General features: G+C 35.1%; 1 protein-coding gene across 1 annotated transcript in view; it reads right to left on the bottom strand.

Annotated features, from left to right (window-relative positions):
* The window catches only part of SLC4A7 (solute carrier family 4 member 7), an 82,094-nt gene extending 77,890 nt beyond the window's left edge, over window positions 1-4,204 (bottom strand). The window contains exon 1 of the mRNA XM_023732207.1: window positions 2,271-4,204. Within this exon, the coding sequence (XP_023587975.1) occupies window positions 2,271-2,345 (75 nt within the window). The 5' untranslated portion in view covers window positions 2,346-4,204. The remainder of the gene's footprint in view (window positions 1-2,270) is intronic.
* Between the last annotated feature and the right edge of the window lie 8,964 nt (window positions 4,205-13,168).

Here is a 13,168-nt window from a genome sequence, read left to right as displayed (position 1 = left end):
ACTTTTTAATTTTCATTATCAATGCATGTCTACAATTAGGATAAACTTTATTAAAAGGTTTTTCACAAATTCAGAAACGGACAAGAACACAGGAAAGGGGGAACGTCAGAACAGTCAGGTTATAATTCCTCATAATACAAATTTATACACCTTGCTTGTTTTAGGAGAAACAACTGATCATTTTGATAAGCAAAACAGTCATAGTTTAAAGTGGTAACATTAACCATACCTTATTTCTTGAGAAAAATTCTTTGGGTAGTAGAACATGAATTCACAGCTGAGTTTTAGTTATCAGGTTAAGCAACGGTTTCTATTCAAATGGGAAAATTAAAGGCGTACCTCCCAGCACGTCCATAAACAAGGTGAGTAACTGATACAACTCATATGCTCAAAAACATTCTCTTATTACACGCAGACAAATAAAAGGAGGGCAGTCTGCTTGCGTGATACAGGTATCTGCACTGGTAAAAACAACCTGTAGTCACATCATTTAAAAAACTGCGAAGTGGCAGATAGTGAGGAAAAAAAAAAAAAGATGTATAATATTAAAAAGCTTTCAAAAAGCTAAATGTTAAATTTCCATGTCATTTGAACCTATCAATTGTATTCATATGTATTCAAGTTCCTGAAAAACTAATTCAACTAGTAATAAGCTAGACTACTGACGAATGCTCTTAGAATGATCCAACTTGGCACCACTACCAGTTAAATAAATAAAAAACATAATATGGTTAAATAAGAATAAATCAGAACCTGTACAAACACATATTTTGGTGTCATGAGACTACAAATGGTAGTTAAATCAATAATATTGGATGGCACAACCAAGGAAAGCAAATAAAGCAAGTAGAAGGGAGACTGTGAAAAAAAACCCAGTAACATTCAGGGCTCAGGCAAACAAGAACAAGGGAAAAAAGAAGAGAGAATGATCAGACAGGTAGAGCAAAGTCAGAAGAGTGTTAGCATGGAAACCAAAGTCAGACGGAGTCATAAGAGCTAGGGGTTGGGCAACAGTGACCGCTGGAGAGACTTAAATAATAATGAAATAAATAATTATTACAACAACACTTACAATACTCCACTACATATCATTTTGCTGAATGAGGATACTTTTTTATCCATCCAATTACGTGGTATTTTTCAAATTCCCCAAGAAGATAAACTTTTAACTACTCCTGTTTGGTGGCTGGTCTTATTGCCCAGCATCTCCTCTAGCACTTTTAACAATAAACCAGGTTGACACGTACTTCGTTAGCTTTTTACCACTTTCAATGTTCAAACAGAAACTGGGAGACCAGCTTATTTTAGGACGGGTCAAATAGGAGGTTGGATAAAATGATCTTATAAGGTGTCTTCCAACTTTTGACCTAAAATACCATATTTCTTTTGTGTATAGCTTTATTCAGTGTATACAAAGTAAATTCATACACAATTGTCCCTTACTATCTAAACTTTCAGTATCCAAATTCTCATTACCTCAACTCAGGAACTGAATAGACTGGATTAAATTTTCAAAAAAAAATCACAGTACCCAAAACTCAGAACTAGACACAGGAAATTAAGAAAATGGATGTCTCTTGATATCTAAACTTAACTTTCTGAAGTATAGATATTCAAACTGTAGAATTAAACAGATTTGAATAGCAAAATACGTGCATGACTGGATAACTGGCGTTCAATTTCACACAGGAAACTCAGGGAAGTTAAATGACTTGGTAAGCCCTCTATCTCAGAGTGGGAGGAGGCTGTGTAGATCAGGAGACAATGTCACATAACCAACAGTATGTATGGTTAATTAAACTGCTCTTAACAGTCACATTCTCTTAGTGATGAGGGAAGACCGAAGTAGGAAACAAAATTTTCAAGTATAAGAATGACTGGTTACCATCAGTTAACCACGTCATAGTCTAAAACCTTTTGCTCGCCTCAGTGATTTCATGTTACTTAGCACCTGGGCATGCACAGGTACAAAGGACAACCTCTTTCCTAAATAAAAGACAGAATCTGCATCCCAAGAGGTAGCATACTATCTGTTCTGAAAGGGATTAACTGCTCCCATTCCAAAACTTCATGTAGCCTGCGCAATTACCAGGATAGCAAGCAAAGCAATACACTTAGCTCTCATCCCTAAACAACAACAAAAAAATAAGCCTTTTAGTTTTATGCATTCTTACATGTTTAGGTGTACTAACAAATAACACCAACCAGCTAATACTCAAAAAATAACTACAGCTGGGGAATATCACAATATTTATTTAAAATACACATACCTTTAATCCCTGAACATCTAACACAGAGAAATACTCCAACATTGCAAACAGCAGCAGGTATGAAAGGATGTCCATCAACACATCCTCTCAGGTCCACCCAGCTTGCTCCCATGAGACTGTCTCTGTGACGCCTTGAGCAGGTTATTTAACTTCTCTGAGCTTTCATTTTCATTGAGGCATTGTTCATAATAATGAAAAAAATGAAACAAGTATGTGTGCCAATAGTGAGAAGGTGATCTAATACCAAGAAATACTATGAAACATTTTGAAAAAACAGTCCGAAAAATAAAGTAAATCTAAATTTATTGACAAGAAAAGATCTCCAGGATATATCGTTTAGTGAAAAAGTTTTAGAGAAGTAAAACATATATTAACACATTTATGTTACAAATACTCATACAAAACCAAAATTTTATTTCTTTATGTCTGTTTCCATTTGTATTTATTTATTTATAGGTAAAAACAAAGAAAACGGCCTGGTAAGATCTGCATCAAAATTGTCTGCACTGCCTGCTTCTCAAAACAGGAATAAAAGCCAAGTTAGCATATTATTTTATTGTCACTGATTGGGTTTTCAATGAGAATGTTTCCATGTAGAACTTATATAACAAACTGAATTTAAAATTTTCAAAGCCCAAAAAATTTACAGCACTAGAAAGGTCACAAGCCATTGAAGAGACCGTATGGGGTGCCATTGTACTCTGATACACGGTTTTGTAACAAGTCAGAATCAACTCTACGGCAACTGGTTTGAGTACTGTGTACTATAAAAATAAGAAGAAAAAAGCATCTGCATTTTCTCCTTTCCCTTAAAATCATTATTTAGTTTTCAAAAACTCTGAAACATGAATCAGGAAGTCAGAGTCTTCGATAAATGCAAATATTTAGAGGGTCACACAAATTTGCCATATAATAAGCAATTCAATTTGATCATCAAATATTCAGAGTACGTATAGCTATATATTGAAAATCTCTTAGAATGAAACCATTTGGTGTTTCAAGGGGGCAATACATTTTTTGAAACATATACTGTGTTTTAAAACTTATCATTTTAGGATAATACTTTAAGCCATATATATTCCTTAATACAGAGTAAGTGAATACACTATGTAAGGTAGGATTTTGTGTTCAACTTTTTTAAAGTATATTAAAAAAATGTACACATTAAATGTTTGGAAGGCTAAACACCCAACTGCTAACACTGTCTCAGTCTGATGACTGGAAAAGTAGTGGGGAATAACAGAGACAGGCAATCCCAGAGCATTTAATTTTTGTTAAAACAAACATGTTTATTTTTAGTAATTAAAAAAAGAATAAATTCAAATTTCAATCTGTTAATGTCAGTTATTTTTAAATTTGCATCTACAAATGAATCTTCCTTCTCGTTTTCTACTTCTAAGAATATAGTGAGAAACTAAAAATAGCAACAGCAAAGAGCAAGCCCTGACACCAAGATGTTTTTGTTGTTGATCTCAGATGAGTAGGAAGTCACAGAAGGCCACTGCTTTTAAGGTCTGGCTAAAATGAAATAAAGTCACGGCACTGGGAAAACTCAAGAATAAAAAGGTATCCAAATTATACTAATGCAGGATTGACCCGCTCTAATATTAAGGAAATTATTTAGCCTTGGCTTCAAATTTTTACTTAAAAAAAAAAAGAAAGGTAACTATTGAGACTAAAATTGTTCTGGACAACACAGAGGATGACAAGAGATTTAAGAATTATCCATTTAAACCATAAATTCTCTGCATATAAAATGGCACATGTACAAGGTTATGTACTGCAGCTTTACCTGTATCAAGACTAGAAACAACCCCAAAACCAAAAAACCAAACCCACTGCTGTCGAGTCAATTCCGACTCACGACGACCCTATAGGACAGGGTGGAACAGCCCCATAGGGTTTGTAAGGCTGTAATCTTTACGGAAGTAGACTGCCACATCTTTCTCCCACAGAGTAGCTGGTGGGGTCAACCCACCAAACTTTTGCTTAGCAGTTGAGTGCTTTAATCACTGCTCCACCAGGGCTCCTGGAAACAACCCAAGGATCCTTTAACAGAGGACTGGCTAAATAAACTATGGCATGCGCACACAATGGAACACCAAGCTGCTGAAAATACTGAGGACACTCTCTGCGTACTGGCATGGAAAATATCTAAGATCTACTATAAAATGAGATACACACAAGGCACAGAAACACGTCTATACAGTATCTATTTCTATTTAAGAAAGTCCCCAGAGTAGGGATGCATGAATCTGTATAATGAAACACTGGAGGATATACAAGGAAACAGTAAAACTCGCGACCTCCAGCAGTAGAAGGGAACAACAAGGTTGACTTCTCCTCTTTTTATAGTGTTTTTTTTAACCGTATGAATACTGAGAGAGAATTAAGTGTGCAATGCTGTAAGAGTTACTTCCCCTATCAATCTCCATTCTCATCCACAAACAAGTTATAACACCTCCATTAAAGAGCTGTGCATAACCCACAGATGTCCACGCTTTACTGAATCTGAGTGAGGAAAATACACTACTCAGTGTTTCTGTAAAACATACTTATTCATCCACCATTGAGCTTTAAAACTGGGTTAATTACAGATGTCTTGTGAGTGCTGAAGCCAATAACATTAATTTACTATTGAAATCTCCTAATTAAGAATAAGATTTAACATGTATCCTAAAACAGTAGTTGAGTTGTAAAGGAGACTTACTCTTAGGAGATGCATGCATTTAAGTATTGAGTGATGAAATGCCCAGAGGGCTGCAACTAATTCTCGTGTTCATTTAAAAATGTATCACACTTTAAGGGATTTGGAGGTTGTATGATATATTATAAATCCAGACTCTCCTGCAGAGCTCTGTAAAATTCAGATTCCTTTATCCCGTGCTAGAGATGCTGATTCAGTGGAGAAGCCCCAGCACCTGTACCTTTAAACCTCTCTGTGACTCTGGTGCACACCAAAATTGAGACCACATGCTTGAATTAAATAAGGTTGAAGACATAAATGCTACATTTTAAAATTGCTCTTCAATAGGGGCTGCTTCAGGCCCTTCATCATTTCAGTAGCCCTCCCAGGGAATGCTCTCATTTCATTAACATTGCTTTAATCCTTCAGAAAATGAAATTTCTTCCAGTTCACAAAAAAACACTGTAAGTTACTATACACTTTCATTGTAATGCAAGCAACCCTAAACCTATAATTAGTGTTCCAAAAACTGATTTGTAAGTGAGAACTTTTTCCCCAAGGTGACTGGGGCAATCTATCAAGGCACAGGGTTCCATTTTGACTCCTCCATTGTAAGTCAGTTCTGACATAAGTTGAATACCTCATTTTTTTTTTTTTTTTTAGTTTTCATTATTACTGCCTTTTATTATCAATGTCTATCAATGTCTTTTAAATCAGCAGTGTTTTGAACAGTAAATCATAAAACTGAACGTCTGTGAGTAAACATCTGAGAATAACATCAAATCACGCTGTAACATATTACTAATGTTAAGATGTACAAAAAAAGATTTAAAAAAGACGGTCATAAGTATGGTTCCTCATAACTCCAATGCGTTGTAAGTCAGGGAGTATCTGTATATCTAAATAACAATGTCCCCGAAAATACAAGTTTCCTCCAAACCACCCAAACCCTATCTCCACCCACCACCAGGAGTTGAACTTAAATATTAGAAAACTTTAAAAACATGGGCAAAAAGCTTAAGAGCAAGTTAAATAATCTTTTCTAATCCAGTTAAAGGACAAAATCATCAATGACTGCTGTTTTATAAAACAAAAAGCCAAAAGATGATATGCATAGTTTCTAAAGAACTCATTTGGCATTTTCTGCTTGATCCGTTACTATGAAAGAAGCAGAACAGAACAGGTTCTAAAGAAAACACACGAAAGGCATATAAAAAAGTTACACTGCAAATTTTTAAACCTGGAAATCATGATTTCTATGGAAAACATTATAAAGCCTCGGGTAAAATGCTTTGTCACCAGACAGAGTGGAAACTGGATAGATTCAGAAATTGAAACAAAAAGCTTCAATTTTTTTCTTTTTATTTCAAACATCATGGTTGAAACTAAAGATAAGTTGAGTTTGAGGAAAGTTTCAAAGGGGCAAAAAGTGAAGAAATCCAAGAAAGTGAGAGCAAGAGAACTCAAAGACGTGTGAAGCATAAAAACTGAGAAGTCCTGACCTCCCAGCAACAAAGGGGATGCAGCTCGGTGACATACTTTATTGTCTGACGCTCATTTCAAAGCACAAGAGTCACGGAGAAATGGAAAGTCTCGTCAAGGTTCTACCAGAAGTCACAAATCACAAATATTACACTACTTCTCTGAGGAGATACATTCATTCCAACTTCAAATTCAGTATACACACCAAAAAACACATAGGGCTCCCTCATTTTAAGGTTATCAACTATGAGAAATTAAAAGAATTGAGAATTCAAAAAGTCAATTTCTGTAACTGATTGTTTTGATAACTATCTCTTTAACTGTATTAATAATTAAAACATAAAAAGCACAGACATTCTGCACAAGAGGAGAAAGAAAACAAAAACAAAGATCCTGAAGGTGTTTTTCTGCAAAAGAAGTTTCAGTGGATTGTTCTGCCAAGATCCCCCATCTTCAATCAGCACTAGTTGGATATTTTTTGAGTTCCACTGCAGTTTTCCACTGAAAAACCAATGAAAGAAAGCCAGGAAATCCCTCAGCACTATGGTCTGTTCGCCTGTTTTCCCCCTGGAAAACACCCGTTTGCCACGAATCCTTGGACCATGAAAGAACTCTCATTTCCTTTGCGGAACAGGAACGAAGTAACTCATCCATTCATTCAACAAATATTTACTGAGTGTGTACTATGGACTGAGCACTGTTCCAGGTCCTAGGGATATATCAGTGAATGAAAAACTGTAGTGTAATCAAATGCCCAGCTTACCAATTAATTTACAGCTAATATAAGAAATCCAAAGGTAAATGAATTATCTTTGCCGTTACTAATGAATAAATGAGAACTCACTGACTCAGAGATATGGAGTAGGCCTACATTTCCAATTCAGTTTTCTCATTTTACAGATTCAAAAAAAAAGATATACACACAGCTTAAATGACTTGCTTAAATCACTCTGTTAGCTGGTGAAAGAACTAAAATTAAAAGCCAAGTCGCTAGAGTTCCAGTTATCAGTTACACACTCTTTACCCACTAGACTATAGACCAAGGTTGCCTGGAACACATGCTGAAAACATACAGTACTACTTCCTTATAGCATTTATCAAAACTTGTAATTACATATTTATGTAACTACTTGCTTAACTGTCCCCCAGGCTGAACAATAAGTTCCAAATTGGGAGGAGCCATGTCTGTTTGGCTCACCTCTGTATCCCCAGCACCAAGCACTGTGCCTCACCCTTAATAGGCTCTCTAATGAAACATTTGTTGAAAGTAGAGTATGTCTGAAAGGCCAAGACACCCTGCTGCTAAAAATTTATAATGTATCCACTTAAAGACTCGTTATAATCACAATTAAAGCTCAAACACAAACAGGTGCTCAGTATTTTGAAATTTAGTAAATTAGTTTATAAACAAAAAGTATGACACCAACACACGATAAAATCAGAATTCAATTTGCAAATGGGAATTCCCAGCAAAATCAAATAAATCTAGTTTTGTGAGAAACAGATTTTATAACCACATACCGTATCTCACTAACTCCTCTCACTGTCATTCATCCTACCTAAAAAAGCAAAATCCACAATTTATAGGTTCTTGGTCAAGTTATCAAAAATAAGACTTAACATGCCAACAACATAGTATTAGAAAAAAGTGTTAAAAGAATCCAATGTTAAACAACATATTCATAATTCTAGCCCAATATCCTTTCTTACAGCCTGAGGTTTACAAAATCCGTTACTAAAACAGCATCAGAAGATCCCTACCACAAATTAATTTTCCCATTATATAAAACATGCCCATAGTCCAAGAGTAATATCTCTCATTAATCATGATTATTAACCATGTAGAGTGATTTCAAAGTTATCAAACACTTTAAGCTTCAAAATATATTTAACCATTAAGATAAAGTGGTTTCTTTCCTAGTTATCTTAGCTAAATTCCGGTTTTTAAAGTCTCATTCAAGTACCAGAAGAACTAATTTCATAGACTAATAAAGATGCTACAAACACTTATAACTTTACACACGGATTTGCTCTTTTCAGCAAATGACTTGCACGGCCAAGGACACAGAGGATGATACTATTCTAAGCCAGCGCTAATAAGCCTGACATTTCTTTAAGCTTCACTACTAACCTTTGAAAGACACAAACTTGTTTTAAAATAATATACAAAATCATTAACTATATACATACAAGTAATCTCTTCTGCAGGCGAAATCTTTCCATAGTAATACACAAATGCCTTGTTTTTGATAATGTAATGCAGTTTAGTCTCCAGAGGATTCCAGGGACAGGGAGCACATATCTGATTTAGGTCACTGTGCTTTGCAGAGATGAACTCTTCTAAGTCGCTTGTATGGTACAGCCAATCACTGTGCTCTAAGTCACCTAATCTTTCAAGCTAATAACTATAACTTACACAGGGTCACATGGCATAACAGACTGGGAAAGTCATATATGCATTTAATTATAACTAAAAAATACCAAAAGAAGAATTTAGCAACCAGTTTTTGCCTTAAATCTTTCTGCAACCTTAGTTCAAAAGAGAGTATACTCTAAGGATATATGTGGATGGATGTGTGAGGGTATATACAGTTTAGAACACATTTCAACACAGTTAAATCTGATCCTTTTACATATGATTAGGAAAGGTTCAAAAATGCTTTCCTCTGAAAAGAGCTTTGCCTCTTTAACATTAGTGTATTCATACCAAATTACTTGTAGCTGTATTAATTAACAGAATTAATAAATCATGACTTCCAACCATCACAGTAAACCAAACAAAAATTAAGTATTCACATGGACAAGAGCTAGAATGGAACAAAGAAACAAGCATCAGCTCTTTAACTTTTGGACTCAGGATCCCTTTACACGCAAAAATGACTGGAGTCTCACAGGGCCTTTGTTTATCCAAGTTATATCTACCTGCATTTACCATATGGAATTAAAACTGAGAAAACTTCAAAATACTTATTGATCATTTTAAAAAATAGTATAGCCATTAGATGTTAACATAAATAACATTTTAATGAGTAACTATTTTCAAAGCAAAACAAAATTTAGTGAGAAGAGTGCCTTTGTTTTACATTTTTGCAAATCTCTTTAATACTTAATAGGAGACAACTGGATTCTCCTATTTCTGCATTCAATTTGATCAGATTTGTTATCTGGTTGAAGTTTATGAAGAAAATTCACTTTCACATACTCATCTGGAAAAGGGAGGAGTGTTAATACTCTTTTCAGGTAACTGTGGATATTTCTCTTTGATACTTCACCAAATCCACCAAGCGGTCATTTCTTAAAGGTTAGTTTCAATGTAGAACCGTAACTCATTTTAAATGGACACTCTGCATATTTTATATTGAAATCCACTGTTCTACTATGCACTTGGCCATTTGGAATATATGTATTCACTCAGTATTAGAGATCTTCCAAATGTCACATTTCATTGTACAATGTCAAACACACATTTGTTAATACCACCAACAATCTTATAAGTCCAAATATTAAGAAATTGTTGAGCGCAGGCTACCAGATACAAAAAAGTTTTCCAAAATTCTAATTTTGGGATGAAAGCTAGAGTTATTACCATTGGTAATAAACACTACCAGTGGTTTTTCTTAAAGTGACAGGCTTACTTCATTTATTTTTGAGACAATAGCTGCCAAATACCCAAGTCTGAATAATTATAATCTGTCAGTCATTCTTTCAAGTGAAACTGTTCCACAAAAAAAAAAAAAAAAAAAAAAAAAGGCACTTAGTTGAGCTCACAACTCAAGTGATCACACAGGGCTTTCTCTCCAGACAACCGCTGTAGTTCGGTATGTAGCAGAAGTGTTTTTGTGCCTACATCTCATTTGGTCATTCAGAACATTAAAGTGACGTGTACTCAAGGGCTCAGATTTAATAAAATGCCTATTAGTGACTCAACAAGGACAGCCTTCAGTGAAAAATTGTTTTGTAAACTGAGAGTGCACAGTGATGAAGAAGAAATGCTAACTAGTGCTGGTCTGTGTCTCTACCATGATCTGTGCTAAGGCATCAGCAGCTTTACCCACCATTGCATCTGCACCATCAGTGCAAATTTCAACTCAGTGAAAAGGCAAATCATGTCGTCTTATTATTATGAAAATAGTTTTGACCTTGGGGACCTCCTGAAAGGATCCGGGACTCCCAGAGGTCCACAGATTATACTGAGAAGGACTGTAAAGAGTTTAAGAACTGAAGAACGGTAAGTAATTACAGGAGCCCTCGTAGCGCGGCGATTAAGCGCTCAGCTGCTAACCGAACAGGTGGCAGTTTGAACCAACCCAGCGGCCCCACAGGGGAAAAGACCTCGCAATCTGCTCCCTTAACGACTACAGCCTAGGAAACCCTACAGGGTAGTTCTCCTCTGTCACAAGGGGTCGCTATGAGTCAGAATCAACTCAGCAGCACCTAACAACAACCAACAACGGGTGAATTACATATTCTTTTTATTTTCTCTATAATGTTGTTTGTTCAATCGGTATGTTAATACGTATGGGAAAAAGAATCAAGATTAAGAAACACTTATTTGATATTCTGGGTTTCCAGAAAATAATAAAATCTTTCTTGAGCATCTATTATGAGTCAAGTAACATGTTAAGGACCATCACACATACTATATACAGCACATTTAACCTTCAAATATTTCATTTAATCCTCTCTGACTAAATCTCAGAGTGGTTAAATCCCTAACCCAAAGTCACAGAACTAGTAAGCAGGGGGTTTAAGATACAAACCTAGTCTTTCTCACTCCATGCTTTTCCTGCCCTCCAGCCATGTACGATGAAATCTAAGGGAAAAAAAAGTCTTCCAAATATAGCTGATTAAAACAAAATTCCAACAGAGAATGAATAAATAAAATGTCTACCAAATTTATATAAGAAGCAGTCTAAATTAAACTTAAAACACGCTATTTGGACAGATTTATTTCCAGGTACCATCAAAGTCTGTATTTTAACAAAGCAAACAAACCAAAAAACAAACCAAACCCGCTGCCATCAAGTCAATTCTGACTCACAGCGATCCTACGGGACAGAGCAGAACTGTCCCCATAGGGTTTCCAAGGAGCAGCTGGTGGATTCAAACTGCTGACCTTTTGGTTAGCACCCGAGCTCTTAACCACTGCATCACCAGGGCTCCAACAAAGCAAATAAATTATAATTTCTATTTAATATCTGTATCACACCAAATCTTGCTACCAGTCAATTCTGTAGGATTCGCTATTGAGATATACTGAAGAAATAACAAAATAAGAAATTTAGAAAAGAAATAATACAGCAAACAGAAAAAACACCTTATTTTAACCTTCCACTCTCTACATGAGACTGCAGACACCAGGCAGCAGATATGCTATAGCCCTTCAAATACAACTGACACTTCTAAAGTTGATTAAACTTCTTTAAGAACTAGAAACCCAATGATATTAACAGTTACAATAAGCATATAATTACTCATATTTTCTTAATCTTCAACCTTTCTACGATATGTACTTGGCAAATGAACATAAACCTGGAGAAACAAATAGATACGTCATTCACTGATTTTTAACATTCTCAATATATCAAGTCCAGAATGAACAGCATCTGTAAACAGTCGGTTTAAATATCAACTTCTATGACAAGCTCTTGAAATTTGCTTCCTGTGGAAAATCTTGGCACTCCCCACTAGTATTTAAGAGCTTAAGCTCCTGGTCAGGCACATATCTCCCTCCATGGGATTATAAAAGCCATGAGCATAGGGATTTCTGTAAAGGAAGCAAGGGGAGAAAGGGAGAAAGGAAGGGGTGAAGAGAGGGAAGGAGTAAGAAAACGAAGGAGGGAAGGAATGAGAGAGGGTTAAGTGACTGCAGAGGGAAAAGACGCAGTTAGGTGCGCACAAAATTTTAATTTCCCAAATTGAAAAACAAAATGTGCTTTTCTTCATCACAATACAAAAGATTCATTTTAAGTACCCAACATGATACCTATTGTGACACTATCTTGGACACTACTAAACCAATATCCAAATACAGCTTTAAAAATCAAGCTTTGCAGATTAAATTGAGTGGCAAGAATAAATTTTAATCTACTACTTTCTTGATAAAATAAAAAGTTATTGACTCAACAAAGAAGCTCAGGAACTTTAATCAATAGGTTTTCCAACTGTCTAGTTCTTTAGAGATTTTTCTAGTTTTATTTAGTAGCAACACATTTACATGAGTCAAAAGTCAAAATTATACACTAAGGTATACAGGAAAGTCTCACATACATCCCATTTTCCACTTTTTCTCATTTTTTATGCATATAAGGTATATATATTCTCACAAAAGACCCATGTTAAAAAGCATTTGAGGTATTATATTATCAAAAAAAAAACTTGTTGCCATTATCTAGGTCAGAACCAAGAATTATGACTGGACAATACAGAAAATATAATCTCACTAAATCCTTGTTGCTCAAAAGAGTTCTATTAATTCACTACCAAGGGTTCCTTCCCCCATTTATCTGGGTGATGCTCAGCTAATAGGTTTATTTTCAGTAATATACTGCTAAGAAAAAGCAGGTTGTAGAATTGTATGCTTAATATGATCAAATTTTTATGTTTTAAAAAGGATATTTATGAGTATATGTTTACATGAACAAAGTTCAGAAAAATATATACATTGGTGTATTTCAACAAAGATGTTTCTCTAAAGACATCAAAGAGCTATTAATTTAATATATAACAC

Source organism: Trichechus manatus, unplaced genomic scaffold (genome assembly GCF_000243295.1).
Source record: "Trichechus manatus latirostris isolate Lorelei unplaced genomic scaffold, TriManLat1.0 scaffold00049, whole genome shotgun sequence".
Taxonomy (NCBI): domain Eukaryota; kingdom Metazoa; phylum Chordata; class Mammalia; order Sirenia; family Trichechidae; genus Trichechus; species Trichechus manatus.
This window is presented reverse-complemented; position numbering and strand designations above follow the sequence as displayed.